This window comes from Mus musculus, chromosome 4, assembly GCF_000001635.26.
Source record: "Mus musculus strain C57BL/6J chromosome 4, GRCm38.p6 C57BL/6J".
NCBI classification, from domain to species: Eukaryota; Metazoa; Chordata; class Mammalia; order Rodentia; family Muridae; genus Mus; species Mus musculus.
In genome coordinates this window covers 136,585,903-136,603,248 of record NC_000070.6, presented here as the reverse complement: position 1 = coordinate 136,603,248, position 17,346 = coordinate 136,585,903, and the positions used below count along the sequence as shown (strand labels likewise).

The 17,346-nt window shown below is 43.5% G+C and overlaps 1 protein-coding gene across 4 annotated transcripts in view; it reads left to right on the top strand.

The window, feature by feature from the left end:
• The first annotated feature begins 461 nt into the window (after window positions 1-461).
• The window catches only part of Kdm1a (lysine (K)-specific demethylase 1A), a 52,255-nt gene continuing 35,370 nt past the window's right edge, over window positions 462-17,346 (top strand). For 3 of the 4 annotated variants that reach the window (NM_133872.2, NM_001356567.1, NM_001347221.1), the window contains exons 1-2: window positions 526-1,017; window positions 10,119-10,284. In NM_133872.2, coding sequence (NP_598633.2) covers window positions 664-1,017; window positions 10,119-10,284 — 520 coding nt within the window. In that variant the 5' untranslated portion in view covers window positions 526-663. Of the gene's footprint in view, window positions 1,018-10,118; window positions 10,285-17,346 lie in introns of all 4 variants that reach the window. The other variant, XM_006539329.4, reaches the window with a different exon arrangement.

The following is a 17,346-nucleotide window of genomic DNA, read 5'->3' as shown; positions in this document are numbered from 1 at the left end:
AATTCCTCATTTCTCTCTATTTTATTACCGTGGAAATTCGTGCACTCTTTATTTCCCCACAGTCCAAGCAGGGCCATTATGAAGCTAGTTTCCCTAGCTCTAGGGATAACTCGGGGCCATATACATTCTGGGCCAGTGCTCTAAAGGTTGAGTTACAGAGCACAGGATAATTAAGTGATCATTAATTAAGTTGTACTTCAGAGTGTTCCCCTGTCTCAATTAGGTAGTAAGCCCTCTGAAAGCCGGAATTCCATAATCCACCCCTTGTCCTGCAGGGAGAGTGAATGTTATTAGTTGAAGTGACTAGTGTATGGGGTGAATATTGAGAGTCCTTGATGAAAACGGTCGGGCTCAGAACCCGAAGTCAGGCGGATATGCTGGGTCGCACTCCCAATCGCAGGGGGCGCTCTAGGTCAGCCTCGCGATCGGAGCTGCGGCGCCGCTCTAGCCTCCAGGACGTCGCTCTCTGGTCTTGAGCCGGGGACAAGCGGCTGCTTTTTTGTCCTGGTGCGGCGGGAGCGCGCAGGGCGCGTGCGCACGCGGGGGTGTTTGGCTTCGCACGGAGCGTGAGAGGTGCGGGGCGGAGAGGCGCGAGGCGGCTGCGGACCCACGGAGCGGCAGACCGATCGGCCCCTGCGGCCCGCGGCGGCCAGGCGGCCCGAGATGTTGTCTGGGAAGAAGGCGGCGGCGGCGGCAGCGGCAGCGGCGGCGGCGGCGGCTGCTGGGACCGAGGCCGGGTCCGGGGCGGCGGGCGGTGCCGAGAACGGCTCTGAGGTGGCCGCGCCGCCCGCGGGCCTGACGGGCCCCACCGACATGGCTACGGGGGCGGCGGGCGAGCGCACTCCCCGAAAGAAGGAGCCTCCGCGGGCCTCGCCGCCCGGGGGCCTAGCCGAGCCGCCGGGGTCTGCTGGGCCCCAGGCGGGGCCCACAGCCGGGCCCGGCTCCGCGACGCCCATGGAGACCGGAATAGCCGAGACCCCGGAGGGCCGACGGACCAGCCGGCGCAAGCGGGCCAAGGTGAGGCCGTGATCGAACCGCTGGTCCCGGGGACCGGAGTGGGGCCGGGGGAGGGGAGGCCCGGCCTTTGTGCGGGGACCCGGTGTATCGGGCGCTGGAGGGTGTGACCCTGATGGTCTGACTGGGAAAGATGGCTTCCCGACGCGTTTGTCTACCTGTGTGTCTGATGTGTGCGGACGGCGGACGGCTTCTGGGTTGTGTACACCGGGGAGATGGGTGTGATGCTCTAAGAGTCAAGCTGCATGAAAAGAAAGAGACTTTTTCTTTGTTTTTGAAAGGTCTTGCTGTACGCCAGGTACGCGTAGACTCTTATTTCTTTCTTTCTTTTTTTTAAAGATAAAATAATAAAATATACAAAAACCAATCGTTTATTGTGCGTGTGCGAGTTGGGGTCATAGGATAGCTCGCCTGAGTCCTTCCTGTCTTTCCGCCATGCTAAGGAATCGAACTGAGGTTGTCAGGCCTGGAGGCCAGCGCTTTCTTGGGGCCCGGGTAGACTTTTTCAAATTGTGGAAGCGAATGAAGAATACCAGTTGGACACGGGGCGAATATAAAGATAAAGATTTGGCATCAAATCCAACACTATCCACAGATAACCTCTGTCTCACACCCCAGTATGCCAGATGGTGCATTTGGCACAGGGCCAGCGTTTTTCGTTTTCCCAAACACCACTGGACTGGTATTGTTAGCTTCATTTTAAGAATGAGTAAAAAGAGGTTTGCAGTTTCAGAGTTTGGTGTTTTGACAAGGTGTAATTCGATATTGAAACAAACAAACAAACAAACAAACAACCCTCTGGGTCAGTAACCTTGCTAAGCATTGGTGTGGCTTTATTGCACAGTATTAGCCTTAACCAGAGATGCTTAATCTGATGGGGAAATTGGAAATACATATGGGTTTGTAATAAATACAAGAAGTAGTCTAAGGGGCTGGAGAGGTGGCTCAGTGGTTAAGACTGCTGACTGCTCTTCCAGGGGTCCTGAGTTCAATTCCCAGCAACCACAACCATCTCACATCTGTAATGGGATCTGATGCCCTCTTCTGGTGTGTCTGAAGACAGCTACAGTGTACTCAGATAAATAAATCTTTAAAAAAGAAAGTAGTCTAAGGATATGGCTGAATGGCACAGGACTGGCCAAGCAGAATTGAGAATTTGTGTTTCTGTTTGTAGCACTGCAAGATAAATACAAGTGTTAAGTAGTGTGACTTAGGTAGCTTCTTGTACATTGTTCTCTCCTGCTGTGCTGGGGAGTTGACTCTCTTATGTGCTAGACAGGTTCTCTACTATAGCCCCAGTCCTCCTTTTTATTTTGAAACTATATTGGCCCTAAATTTATCTTGTGGCTTAAACAGTGCTTGAACTTGTGAACCTCCTGGGTCAGCCTCCCAAGTGACTGGGATTCTAGACCTGCCTCAGTAGGCCTGGTTTGTTTTGTTTTTGATTAACAAATATCTTGTTATGTTGCTCGTAAGATCTCAGATTCCTATGCTCAACACATAGTCTGACCTAGGCTTCCAGAGTGGTCCCTACACTGTGCCAGGCTGCTGGGTATCATTTTCCAGGGCGGTGGGATGTGTTACTGGAGAGCCTTCAGCTTCCTGCTTGAGACCTTCATACTCACTGCTCAGTCATTTGGATTTGGGGGAAAGGCCTGTTGGGGGAGGAGGGATTATCAGACATGCATTAGAAAGGAGGAGTATTGGGGATACTGGAATAGTTTTAGCAGAGATGGAGAGGAAGGGTCAACCAAAACCAATGATGTATGAAAATGCTATAAGGAAACCTACCAAACATGTTCTTAAAATCCACAAAACTAGAATCCTCTTAAAACTGAAGAAAGTGCATGTGGGAAGGCAAAGGCACACAGTGACGCCCTGCCCCCAAGATAATCTGAATACATTTCAAACCGCCTGCGTTAGTTTGTTTGTTTGATTTTATTAAAGGCATTAGAAAAGCACAGAGGTTGACTTCAACCTTGGACATGAAGGAAGGCAGAGTCCAGTAGGAACCCGTTTTATCAAGTCATGTCCAGAAACAGATAACTTAAAAACAGATTTGAGGTCTGGAGAGATGGCTCAGAAGTTAAGATTGCTGGCTGTTCTTCCAGAGGTCCTGAGCTTAATTCCCAGCAACCACATGGTGGCACAGAACCATCTATAATGAGATGTGGTGCCCTCTTCTGGCATGCAAGCATACATGCAGTCAGAACACTGTATACATAATGAGTGAATGAATGAATGAATCAATCTCAAAACAGATTTGAGATAATGTGTCAATGTTGCTTTTAAATTATGTAATCTGGGGCTAGAGAGATGGCTCAGCGGTTAAGAGCAGTGACTGCTCTTCCGAAGATCCTGAGTTCCAAATCCCAGCAACCATATGGTGGCTCACAACCATCCATAATGAGATCTGACACCCTCTTCTGGAGGTCTGAAGACAGCTACAGTGTACTTACATATAATAAATAAATACATCTTTAAAAAACTCATTAAAAATAAAATAAATTATGTAATCATAAGATAAAAACACCACCACAGTCAGTTTAGAACATTTCATTGTTTCCCAGAGACACCTGGGTTTTTTTGTTTGATTGTTTTTTTTTTTTTTTTTTTTTTTGAGACAGGGTTTCTCTGTATAGCCCTGGCTGTCCTGGAACTTACTTTGTAGACCAGGCTGGCCTCGAACTCAGAAATCTGTCTACCTCTGCCTCCTGAGTGCTCTGATTAAAGGTATGTGCCACCACTGCCTGGCTTCTACAGAGGTACTTGTATTCTAGTTGTCTTTTCTCATCTCCCTACCTCCAGCTCCTGGCAATCACTGGTCTACAGTCTGACTGTATGGAGTTACCTGTTCTGAACATTCTCTATGCAGTCTCAGTATATGTGGCTCTTTGATTTTTATTTATTTGTTTGTTTGTTTATTTATTGCCTTTAGTATGGACCTTTTTTTGGGGGTGTCTCTCTCTCTCTTTTTTTTTTTTTCAAGACAGGGTTTCTCTGTGTAGCCCTGGCTGTCCTGGAACTCACTTTGTAGACCAGGCTGGCCTTGAACTCAGAAATCCGCCTGCCTCTGCCTCCCAAGTGCTGGGATTAAAGGGGTGCGCCACTACAGCCCAGTTTTTTTTTCCTGTTATGTATAAGGTAGCTGTGAACAGTAATGTAAAACATGCAACCATGTGTTTTCAAGTCTCTTGTAAGACTGTAGAGGAATTTTTTTTAAAGATTTATTTATTTATTTATTTCATGTATGTGAGTACACTGTCACTATCTTCAGACACACCAGAAGAGGGCATTGGATCCCATTACAGATGGTTGTGAGCCACTATGTGGTTGCTGGGATTGAACTTAGAACCTCTGGAAGAGTAGTCAGTACTCTTAACCACTGGGCCATCTCTCCAGCCCTGTAGAGGAATTTTAATCTAGCAATATGACTGCTCTGGCAAGGGATCACATTCAGAGACCTTCTAGGTCTGTGTGAGTCAGCTGGAAAGACATCACTCTGTCTGAAATAAGACATTCCCCTTAGTACACACCATGAATCCCAAACAGTGTGTAAAGTCAGTTTGTAGAAGGAAGAGCCGTCTTTGAGAATGACATCTAATTGCGAGTCAGAAAGACTCAACAGAATGAGTCAGAGATAGGATGTGCCCAACACTCACTAGAACAGCACAGGAAAGCATGGTAACTCAGGAGAGCAGCCCAGGGGGAGGGAGCGAGGCAGTTTTACAGAGACAGGCTGCAGGTGAACATAGACAAGCTCCGGCTTGTCCGGCATGAGAAGGAGCCAGGTTAGAACAGATTGCCAGAATTAGTTTGAGGTTAAGCAGAGCAATTTAGTGAGAGGCCAAGAAGCCAGTTTGAATCAGTTAGCTTGGAGAGGAGTTTGGGCGGGACATGGGTTAAACCAGCCAGCTGTAGTCGAGCATGCACTAGAAAGGGTGAGTTCACTTAGTAAGCCTCTGAGACACAATGACATCTGAGGAAATAAAGTTTACTCTTACATAATACCTGATTATAATCTGTGAACCACATGTGAATTCTGCTTTTCTCTTGTGGGGAATTGCTACCAAGTGTTTTTCTAAAATAGCAGCTACAGTTTCACCTTTTCCTTAGCAATGTATGTGGGTGCTATCTCTCCATATCTTTGTCTGTGCTTACCATTGTCTGTCTTTTTATAGCCATCTTTGTAAAGTTGAAATGCTCTTTCATTGTAGACATGTTCATTTTCATAATGGCTAATGATGTTGAACATGGTTTTTGTTTTTTTTATATTTGTATGCAAGAGAGCTATTTTTAAAAGTTTGTAGTGTCCCCCCCCTTTAAAGGACAAACCAAGCTGGTCTTAAACTCATTATTTCCCTGTGTACTTGAGGATAACCTTAAGTTTCTGATCACTTGCACCCACCTTTTGTTTGTTTTGTTTTGTTGACATAGGGTTTTGGTTTCTCAGTAGAACAGCCCTGGCTGTCTTAGAATTCAATTTGTAGACTAGGCTAGCCTCAAACTCAACAGAGATCTACCTGCCTCTACCTGAGTGCTGGGACTAAAGGCCATATTCAGCCCTGCATCCACCACGTAATTGCAGTGCTGGGATTACTGGTGTGTGTCACTTATACCCATTCTTATCTGGCTCTGGGGATCAAATCCAGGGCATCCACTGTGGTAGGCAGGCGCTATACTAGCTGAGCTATATCTATATCCCCAGCTCTACTTAGTCACATTCTTGGCTCGTTTTTTTTTTTTTTTTAATGGGTTTAAAAGATCGTTTTAAAGTAAGATTTATTTTTTATTCTAGTTTCAAAACTTTTAAACTTTAATTAGGTCCAATTTATATATTTGACTTATTCTGTTACTCCCAGGGTTGCATGTAAGGAATATTTTTTGGTCCCAACCATGTGTTTTCCTGTAATGCCACTACCGCTGTTTTGGTTACTGTGTTTTTATATAAGATGTGTGAACTCTTCAACTCTTGTTGAAGATCATGTTGATTGATCTTTTCATAGGAATTATAAAACTATGTTATACTTAAAAAAAAAGCGCAAATGGCATGTTTTGGGGGTTGTTTGTTAGGGCACCTATGTACACATGTTTGTGTGCATGTCAGTAGTACATATGTATATATGTATGTGTTTATGTTTGTATAGAAGCAGAGGTGTCTTCCTCAATCATTTCTCCAAATTATTTTTTAGTCCAAGATTTTTCTTTGAGCCTGATGACAGCAAGTCCCAGGGATTCTCCAGGCTGTGAATTTTACTGACTTCTTAGGCTCAGCACAGGGAGTTTTGTTGAAACTATATCAAATCTGTTGATCAGTTGGGAAAATTCTATAAGATTGATGCCTTTGTAACTCTCTTGGGTTTAATTCCTGTTTTTCCATCTTGATTTGCCCTTTTGTTTTTTTGGTGTGTGCTGTGTATGTGTGTGTGTGCTTATGTTTGCATGCATGTGGAAGCCAGGGGTGATAATGCGTGTCTTCCTTAACTACTTTATACTTTTTTTTGTGTGTTTTTTTGTTTTGTTTTGGTTTTTGGTTTTTTTTTTTGTTTTTTGAGTCAGGGTTTCTCTGTATAGTCCTGGCTGCCCTGGAACTCACTTTGTAGACCAGGCTGGCCTGGAACTCAGAAATCCGCCTGCCTCTGCCTCCCAAGTGCTGGGATTAAAGGCATGCGCCACCACGCCCGGCTGTATATTTTATTTTCTGAACCCCAGACATCTTGCATTTTTGATTTTGCGTGCCCTGTCTCGTCAGCTTACTCCAAGGATCCCCTGTGTATCTTGAGCATTGGGATTACATGTGGGCATTCATTCTTGACCACCTTTTATATGGGTGCTGGGGAGTCTGGTCTTCATTTCTATCTCTATTGTTTGTGCTTTTATCCCAGGAGCCATTTCCTAACTCTATGGTCAGTTCTTAAACTTTCTAACTTCCTTCCTTCCTTCCTTCCTTCCTTCCTTCCTTCCTTCCTTCCTTCCTTCCTTTCTTTCTTTCTTTCTTTCTTTCTTTCTTTCTTTCTTTCTTTCTTTCTTTCTTTCTAGATTTATTTATTATTATATCTAAGTACACTGTAGCTGTCTTCAGATGCACCAGAAGAGGGTGCCAGATCTCATTATGGGTGGTTGTGAGCCACCATGTGGTTGCTGGGATTTGAACTCAGGACCTTTGGAGGAGCAGTCAGTGCTCTTAACCACTGAGCCATCTCTCCAGCCCAGTTCTTAAAACTTTCAAAAGAAACATAAGATATGTGTTTATTTTGGGACAGCTAGAAGCAAGGATGTGGAGCTAGAGAGATGGCTCAGTAGTTAGTACCCAAATGGTGGCACACAGCCCTCCTGTAACTCCAGCTCAGGAGACCCAGTGCCTAAGTGAACAATGCATGTATGGTGCACAAAAATAATTGGACAGCCAGGCTGTGGTGGCGCACGCCTTTAATCCCAGCACTTGGGAGTCAGAGGCAGGCGGATTTCTAAGTTTGAGGACAACCTGGTCTACAGAGTGAGTTATAGGACAGCTAGGGCTGTACAGAGAAACTCTGTCTCAAAAATCCCCCCTCCCCAAATAAATAAAAATAATACTTGGATGAAAAATAAATTAAAACAAAAAAATGCAGCAGTAGGAAAGAGGTGAGAAATTTCATCCCTTCATAGCCGACTTAGAGCTAATGTGACCTGTAACTTGAGTGGAATGGTGTGTATCCATTTAAGAAGTAGAAAGCAAACTGGTGGATGTGGGTCCCACGCCGGCGTGTAGGGGAGTGGAGGCAGCAGGAAGCTAGTAGAAGTGTGCCAAGTTTCAGGTTCAGTGAGAGGCCTGTAGGGAAGAGAGCAGAGAGTAATGGAGCAGGGCACCCAGTGTCCTCCTTTGGCCTTAGCTTGTGTAAGAGTACTTAATTAACACCTGTGCATATACACCACACAGAGAAGTTCTTAAAAAGGAAGCTGAGGCGTATTATTGGGGGTGGGGTTTTGGGGGACCTGCTTGAGGTTTAATAATAATAAAGACGCAGGAACATTTGTATAGTAAGTATAAAGCTGTTGACCTTTTCCTCTTAGCTACAATCTAACCTAACCTAACTTTTCTGCCATTGCATCCCCACTAAGTTACTCTTTTTTTTTTTAATTTTAAATATTTGTTTATATTCCAGTTGTTTCTCTCCCCTCCTGTCCTGCTTCCCACAATTCCTCATCCCATTCTTCCTCCCTCTTGCCTTTGAAAAGGTGCTCCCTCCCCCCAGGCCATCCCCCTTTCCTTGGACTTCAAGTCTCTTGAGGATCAAGCACATCTTCTCCCATTGAAGCCAGACGGGACAGACCTCTGCTATTTATGTGCCAGGGCCGCGTATGCTTGAGGTTGGTGGCTCAGTCTCTGGGAGCTCCCCTGGGGTCTGGGTTAGTTGAGACTGCTAGTCTTCCTCTGGGGCACCCTCCCTTTCAGCTTCAATCCTTCACCTAATTCAACCATAGGAGCCCCCTATTTCAGTCCAGTGGTTGGGTATAAGTATTTGCTTTTGTCTCAGCTGCTGGTAGGACCTCTTAGAGGACAGCCATGCCAGCCAGATTCCCATCTGGGAGCACATCATAGCATCAGTAATAGTGTCAGGCCTTGGTGCCCCTCCTAACCCCTTCTCCTTCAGCCCCCCATGAGATGGATCCCATGTTGGGCCTGTCACTGGACCATCTTTCCTTCAGTCTCTTCTCCATTTTTGTCCCTGCAGTTCTTTTTAGATAGGAACAATTCTGGGTCAGAAATTTTAACTGAGGTTTAGTAACTCAGTCCCTCTACTTGAGGCCCTGTCTATCTACTGGAGGTGGGCTCTTCAGTTCCCTCTCCCTAAGGAGATTGGGGCATTTTGGCTAAGGTCACCCCCATTTAGTCCTGAGAGTCTCTAAGTTACTCTTAATCTCTTAAACTCCCTGCTTCATTCCCTCAGTACTCTGTCTACTTTTGCCCAGTCATCTGCCCCTCTCCTTCCCCAGCTCTTTTTTTCTCCAAAAAGCCACATTCCAGTCTGAACCAGTCAGCTGCTGGGCAACTCTAGATCCATCTCTTTGAGTTGCTCATTGGCCTTGTTGATTGTTGCTTTTGGCCGCTTGCTTTTTAACTTAATCTCAGAGATCAGGTGAGGAAGGATAAACATTTACATATAGAAAGCTGGTAATGGGCTGTAGAGAGGACAATGCCAAATATTCAGCTAGCACCTAAGTCTGGGGAGCAGGGGGGGGGGCGAGCAATTAAAATTGGAAATGCAGGGGCACCTACAAGCTATTTGGTACAATGTGTGGGGGTAGGTCTTCCTACACTGTAGACTGGCTTTAAGAATTTTGAGGTATATATAGATACTGTTTTATTGCCTAAAGATTGTCTAGTATGGGGGCCTCTCACTTAAAAATATCATGAAATTGCATAATCAAAATTAGTTTGAGGTTTTATAAAGGTGTTACTGAAGATGTCAGCATTAAGGCCTGGGCCCTGGCAGGTCTAACAAGCTAGGTTGGGCCATCTGTCCTCAGTATATCAATTAAAGAGACAAATAATAGCAAAAGGCAGAGAAAAGATAGCCAAAGTAACCACAGCAGGAATAGAAACTAATACCTGAACTAATACATTCTCAGTCCATGGTATTTTAAGACCAGGGTCTCTTTATGTAGGCTATGTAGGCTGGCCATGAGATTGTGTAGCTCAGGTTGGTAACGTAAAAGTCACCTGGGTGCTGGAATTACAGGAACGTACCACCATATCTGGCTCACTAGTTAACTGTATTTTTGGATGAGGGCCATTTTAATTGATACTTATGTGAACATGATAATATACATACTGGGAAAAAAAACAAAACAAAACTACAGGAGGAGCTCTTGAGTCAGAGAGGTGACCAGTATTGGGATGGAAAAGTTACACACAGACCGGGCTGAGCCTCAACTGACACAGTGTGTTTTTCTTGAGGCTTTATTCTTTAGTAACTATTATAAATTGATTTGATCATTGTTATTTCTTTAAAATTTGAAGTCTGAAAGCAATTAGTTGGGCCATTAATGGTTCCAAACAGAACCCCTGATTGAGGTTCTCAGTGTATTTAGTTTTTTTTTCTGGTATAATCTCCATGTAGGTAGAATACAGAGAAATGGATGAAAGCTTGGCCAACCTCTCAGAAGATGAATATTATTCGGAAGAAGAAAGAAATGCTAAAGCAGAGAAGGAAAAGAAGCTTCCCCCACCACCTCCTCAAGCCCCACCTGAGGAAGAAAATGAAAGTGAGCCGGAAGAGCCGTCTGGTGAGTTGTAATGGCCAGCCATAGTTTGCTTGTTTTAGAAATAAGAATCAGTTGTTCTGTCCTTATATTGCAGTGTTATTTATGTCTCCATCTCTGGTTTATTCTGATTCTGGGGCTCTTTGCTGTGACTCTCTATGTGGTTGTATACATGAATGTGTGCACATCTATACATAGCGCTGCTGACCATCTTTTTGTTTATGTCTGAAGGAAGTAAGGGATGGTGATAGATAATTGCAATGTAAGTTGGTTAGAATTAGAAGAAAATAAATGGTTAGAGAAAACAAAGAATGTCAGATCCACAGAGCCAGTCAGTCCTGCCAACGACAACTTGAGTTCACAGCTTAAAGTTTTGTTTTTTTACTGTTGTTTTTGTTTTTATATACACATACTCATTATTAGTAAAAACTTTTTCTTGGTAAACTTACATCAAAACATTCTGAAGTTAAAAGGATCAGGCCTTTTAATTTAATTTTGTAATTTTAGTTACAGGGCTTTCTAATCAAAGGAGCGGTATAAGGAGAGACTGTGGGGTGGGGGTGTTCAGTCAAGAGTTGGTGCAGCTCACAAGGACCCAAGTTCCTTCTCTAACACCGAGTAAAAGCTGAGTGTGGTGGCAGGAGTGTGGAGTCTCAGTGCTAGGAGGCGGAGACATGATTAATGATTGCTGCTGAGGTCTGATGGCTAGACAACCTAGCTGAATCTGCCAGCTCCAGGTTCAGTGAGACTGCTCAAAAGATAAGAGTGATCAAAGAAGATAGCCACTGTTGAACTCTGGCATCTATATGTGTGCTTGCTCGATTCTACCCCCAACCCCCCCCCAATCTCTTTCTCTATCTCTCCTCTGTCTCTGTCTTTCTTATGTGCATTTGCACAAACTCACACACAAAAAGAAAAGGATACAGACATGAAGAGAATCTGATCTCACATAAACTTCCTTATACCATGAAAAGATTATTGGATTTATATTTGTGTCAGAACTTCATATAGCTTTTTTTTTTTTTTTTTTTTTTTTTGGTTTTTCGAGACAGGGTTTCTCTATATAGCTCTGGCTGTCCTGGAACTCACTCTCACTCTGTAGACCAGGCTGGCCTTAAACTCAGGAATCCCCTTGCCTCTGCCTCACAAGTGCTGGGATTAAAGGCGTGCGCCACCACTGCCCGGTCTTCATATAGCTTTTAAAGAACTCATTAAATAGCCTGGCTGTGGTGGTACACACATTTAATCCCAGCACTCAGGAGGCAGGGGCTGGGGGATCTCTGAGTTTGAGGACAGAGCTATGCAGAGAAACCGTGTCTCAAAAAAAAAAAAAAAAAATCCTAGCTTTTTGTGGCTATCCTCAGTTGTTTTGTTTTGGAAAAACAGTGTAAAACATGAGTCTTAATTAGTTTTTTGTGTTTTTTGCTCTAAATAACATCTCATTAACTCATTTTTACTTTGAATACTCACAGTGTTTGTTCTCCTTGAAATGACTTTTTAAATTTCTGTTAGCTACAGGCCCCATACCTTACCAATCCTTTGGATGCAGATTTTAGGCCTCCTCTGCTGTCTTTTGCATTACTTTCCCTGTTACCCAGATCAAACTTATTTTGACAAGTTCTAGCTTTTGACCCAGGATCTTCAGCATCTTTTTATTTACTTTATCCACACCAAAAATCATGCTCTTTGATGTTACTGTAAATTACCAGAACTTACTTATTTCTTTAAAAGCCCGCCATTAATGCTGTTACTCCATTTGGGAGAATTAAACGTCAACTGTTAATGTAAACTTAGGTTTAGGTTTTGACTAAAGCTCTTACAAATATCTTGTACAGTTGAAATAAAATATTATAAAAATACTTTCTGAAAAAAAAGAAAGATTAAATTCTGGACTCAATTCATCCCAGCGTCCAGGCGTTTGCTTGACCTAAGACTGTCTTAAAATTCTTTATCAGACAACTCGGAACTGGAAGCCTTCCAGTCCTGGGGGTGCACCTTTGCACTCGTGTCTGGAGGTAGCAGAGCCTTCTCCGCCACACCTTCTCAGTGCACTGGCTTCCTTCCCATCCCACGTTTTGTATTTAGCTTTCTTGCCTTTGTTCAATCTGTGTCTCCCTCTCTCTCTTTATCTCTAATATAATCTTTTTGATTCTCTGTCTTCTGCTTTTGCTGGGTACTTGCTATTTGAAATGGCTGTTGTAACTCATCAGGCTGTAGAGCCCTCAACTTAAGAGTTAAGTATTGTACAGTGGTCATATGATATGTTAGAACTTGTTTTTTGGTGTGGTATTTTGTGATCCTACTGTAAGGGTCGGAGAATTGCTGAAAAGATCCCAAACTCACAAGTATGCAAAGACAAAGAGCATTTATTTTGCAGAAACAGCCGGCAGGAGGTCAGCTATCAAAGAATAATGGTGGCAACCACGAGAGAAGCTCACAGGCCCTAGAGCCAGGTATTGGTTTTCCAGTTGTGGTTAGGTCACCATTAGGATTGTTTGCGCTTACAGGATATTTGTACACGTCTGATTGGTTTGTACCTGGAGGGAGGGAGGGCTACCTCGTAGGTACCTTTTCATATTTGTTCTAAGCCCCTGGCCAGATGTCAGGGCAGTTGATGACTGGCTGCTCTTTGTCTGTGGTTTTTTCCAAGAAGCCTGGGCTGCCCTTCTGGGAAATTGAAACTTAAGACCTAACATGGCTGCCTGTTCTAAAATGGAGTGAGTTAGGTCCTCCCAGAAGCTAGAAAACAGATTGAAGCCATATTGTAGAAAGCCTAGCTTGACTGGTTGGAGGTAGAAACTATCCAGGTTGTTTTGTTTTGGGGACCTAACGAAGGGCCTTCACCTATACCTGCATTCTACCAGTTGTATGCTAGCACTTACCCAGTCTGTCTGAGGTTCTGTAGACTGAAAGGATGGCACTGAGGTATTTGGTGTAGAAAAGGCAATCTCTAAAGTATAGAGAGATTAAAGTGTTATGAGAGTTGATTTGTCATGGGTGCCTTTCTTATGCTAAGTGATATTCCATCCAGCCCCCAGTTAACTTTTCAAAATGAAAATAAGAGGTTTTATTTGTTTCATGTTGGTGGTCTAGACTTGCTTTATTAGGATGAAGCTCTCTCTGGGCTTAACAACCCTCCCCCCCCTTTTTTGACCATTGCATTGTGGCATTATAGACCTATTAAGAGTCACGAGTAATACACAAAATTTTAAATAGCTGTTGCTTATGTTTAAACTTGTATTGTTTTGTTTTCTTAAAATTTTCATGTTGGTTATATTTGGTTTAACAAGTTTCATTTTGGAAGTATCTTTTGTGTGAAGATTAAACGTTGTTTGATCCTGGGGACGGTTGGGAACATCCGGACTTTGGGCTGCGTGGACTGCATGTATTGGTTAGTGGAGGAGCCTCTGTAAGAGAGGACTCATTCCGCTGACCTTAACTGGGTTAGAGTAACTGCCCCTTGGTTGAAGGAATCCGTTGGAAATACACTTTATTTGGAGCTTGCCTCAGCTTGTCTCGTACTTCATATCATCCCTTAATAGTTTCTGTGAGCTGCTCTGCTGTTGCTAAACCGTTAATGCACAGAGCATCACTTGTGCTGGTCCTACCGCCTTGCTGAATAGGTGCTGATTTTACAGTTTCACTATTGGACTCTACTTTAGGAAGATAATATTTTGAGTAATAAGTAGCTTTGTTGTGCGTAACTTGAAACATTTATGAAAACTTAGTAAAAGCACAGGAGTTTAATCCCAGCACTCAGGAGGCAGAGGCAGTTGGATCTCTTTGACTTTCAGGCCAGTCTGGTCTACAGAGTGAATTCCAGGACAGTCAAGGCAACAGAGAAACCTGTATCAAAAAATTCCTCCAAGTGTAATAATTCCTTATTCACTGTATTCAGCACACCACAACAACTCTTTGTACAGTTTTAATCCTTTGTTGCAAGTGTAGTTCTGTAGTCTAAGAATTATTAAAAAAATAAGACTAAGAACTATTCAAAAACTAAGACAAGATCCTCCACCATAATATTCAGTCTGAAAGGGCTACAGATATTAGCAGCTAGTAGGTTGTAGGCATGAAGCACCATAATAAATGTATTTAAAGAAAACTGTAGTGAGAATTGAGAAGTTAGTTTAATTTTTTTAAAGTGGTAGATAAAATTGTATGACTTTGCTGTATATAATCTGCTTTAAAGAAATGTATATTTGAAGAGTGTTATAATCTAGTGAGGTTACCTTGATAAGATCATTGGTTTTTGTTTTTGTTTTTGTTTTTTTTGATAAGGCTACTTAACATATACTCTTGGCATTTTTCTAAAGAACACAGCTTATTGGTTGTTGTTTACTATAGTCACTGTGTTGTATCATAGATTTTTTTTTTTAGAGAATTGTTTGCAGGCTAATGTTTCCGTCCTAGATTGGATTTTGAAAATTTTATGTTAAACATGAAGAACTGATGTTAGGTTTTTATAAAGTGGTTTTAAATTCTTGATTTTGAACTGTTAATTGCTTTTGACTGGTAAGAGGAACCATTGAATACTGTGTTTGGTCTTAGAGAGATTACCCTGCTTCTCTTCGCTTTGCTTCTTTTTTTTTTTTTTGAATTGTGAAAGGTAATATATTTTACTCTACATGATTTACAGTTTTATTGTGGACAAAACAAGTGAAATGAGTTCTACAAAGTGGTGCCTTAAATTGCAATCTGTAGAGAAATTGTCTTTTTTTTTTTAAACTTCTTATTGTGTGCGTGAATTTCACATTGTGCACCCAGTCCCTCTTATCTCCTCTCTCCTAGTATCTACCCTCCACCCTTGCAGCTTCCCCCGAAACTGAAAAGCAGTCTCTGTCCTTGTAGAAGCCTTAGTGTGTCAGTGTCCCACAGTGTACACTTTTCTCCACAAGGTTTTGCTTCTAAATGTTGATTGTGGTGACTCGATGGCTCTGCTGCTTATCAATGCTGGAGCCTCGCTGTGTATTCTGTTGTTGCTCTGAGTCATGGAGATCCTGTAGTTTTGAACTAGCTCCTTCATGTTCAGTTCATCAATGGGGTAGGTGTTGAGGTGGGTCAATTCAAATCCCAGGATCTGGGCCTGAGAAGTATCTGAGCTATCCGCTGGCCAACTTTGCAGAGTGCTGCAGTAGGTGAGGGGATGGGCCAACTCTCCTACTCTGATGAGCTCTGATGACTTGGGGACAGCTCTTCTGCCTATTATAGGTGGCAAGGGGCATGCGTGTGTGGGTGCATTGACTGCAGGGAAGACACCTGGTAGGGTCAGCTCTCTTACACTCATGCCCTTGGGGCTGGCTCATGGTCACCCCTACTGTTTTGCTCGGGTGAGGTGCAGGACCCTCTCTCCTGAGTGCTGTAGCTGGTGAGGGGAAGGGCCGGCTTGCCCAGGATGCCCAGGTGAGGGGTGGGGCCAGTTCTGCACATGCCCCCAGGTGGCAGCCCAGACTAGGGGCTTCTGCCTGGCCTTTGATGGTAACTGACCCCTGCTACTGCAGGGCCAGGGACCCAGATGTGTGCCCTCTCCCTCCACACCCTACCCCATCCACCCCCCATGGCAGCACAGGCCAGGACCCCACCACTCTCCTAGGTGGCATCACCAGCTGCTCACATCAGGCTGTTCCTCACTACCCTCAAGTATCCAATTCTGTCTCTCTTTAGTGTGACCACATCCTTCTGCTTCTCTTTCTCTTCCATTTCTCCATTACTTACTTGCTCTTCTTAGTGAGTGGTAACCGGGATCTCTAAGAGTCTGGGGTCATCTCAGGAGTGCTGTGCTCAGCTTATGCATTATGGCACCCGGCAGGGGTCATTTTGGGCATGGTCTGCTCCCCAGATCAGTGTGAGCACTAGACTGGTGATCATCTCAGGCCCCCTCCCTCTTGGGAGCCCCATAGCACTGGTGGTTGTCTCAGGGTCTTCTGTCTTGGACTCACTCCCACACAGCCTGTGGTCCTAGGCAGGATTCCGGCTCCCTAAGGTGGAGCTCTGAGTTGCTTCCAGGGTGGCGAGCGCAGTTGCCTCCGGCTCTTTCTCCAGAGATTGTTAGACTACTAATCACTCAGATATCCACAGTGCTGAACAATAAAGTGGAACTAGGAATAGGAGAGATTAATATTTTAGTCAGATTATAACTACATAGATCATTTTGGAAACTGGAAATTCATTTTAGTACCTTATTGTCAAATACATGCAACTATGAAGTATAATAGTAACATGTGGTATGAAATGTTACAATGGTACTTTGAATAGTGGTACCAGGATAAAGTTTGATATTGTCCATGTTTAAAACAGGTAAATAAAAAAAGAAAGCTTTTTTTTTTAACTGCTCAGACACCTTAATCAGAATTAGGAATCAGAATTATATATTTCCTTTGAAGCATTGTGAAACCTACACTATGAGTCAAGACTTTGCATAAAAGTAAGGATCAAGAAAATTTCTACTGTTGAATATGGGAAGATAGTGTGTGAAAGTAGTCTTTGTGATTTCTAGAAGGTTTGTGTTCCTTCCTTCCCTACTGTGTTGCTTCCTTGTCTGTGGTTCCTGCTGTTTCTGACTTCTGCTCCTCTGGAATGCTGAAGGAGGAGGGCCTGCTGTTAGCAGACCCCTTTCGAGTCCGAGTTCTAGACAGGATGAAGGTGGCCTGGTTGAGTCCGTTTTTCAGTGGTGCTGTAACTCTAGGATTGCTGTTTCCATTGAAACGTGTGGATTTTATGTAGAGTGGTACTGTTGCTCAAATACTGACCATCAGGAGCAGCCTTAAAGGCCTGTTAGTCAGTGTGCTTGAAGAATCTTCTGGTTAGTTTTTGCTACCTCTGTGAGCCTCATTTACTTCATTTTGCATTTATTGTAACAGACATAGATCTTTTATCCTACACAAAACTGGGTCAAATAGGTAGTAGACGTTTACTTAGTTTATTTTAATTCTGCCCTAGTTTTTTTGGTTTTGTTTTTTATTTAAATGTATGAGTGTAATCTCCTGAAACAGGAATTACAGCCAGTTTTAAGTCACTTAATGTGGGAGCAGGTATCCACCTCAGGTCCTGCCAGAAAAACAGGAATCTTTATTTCCAGCCCCTTGA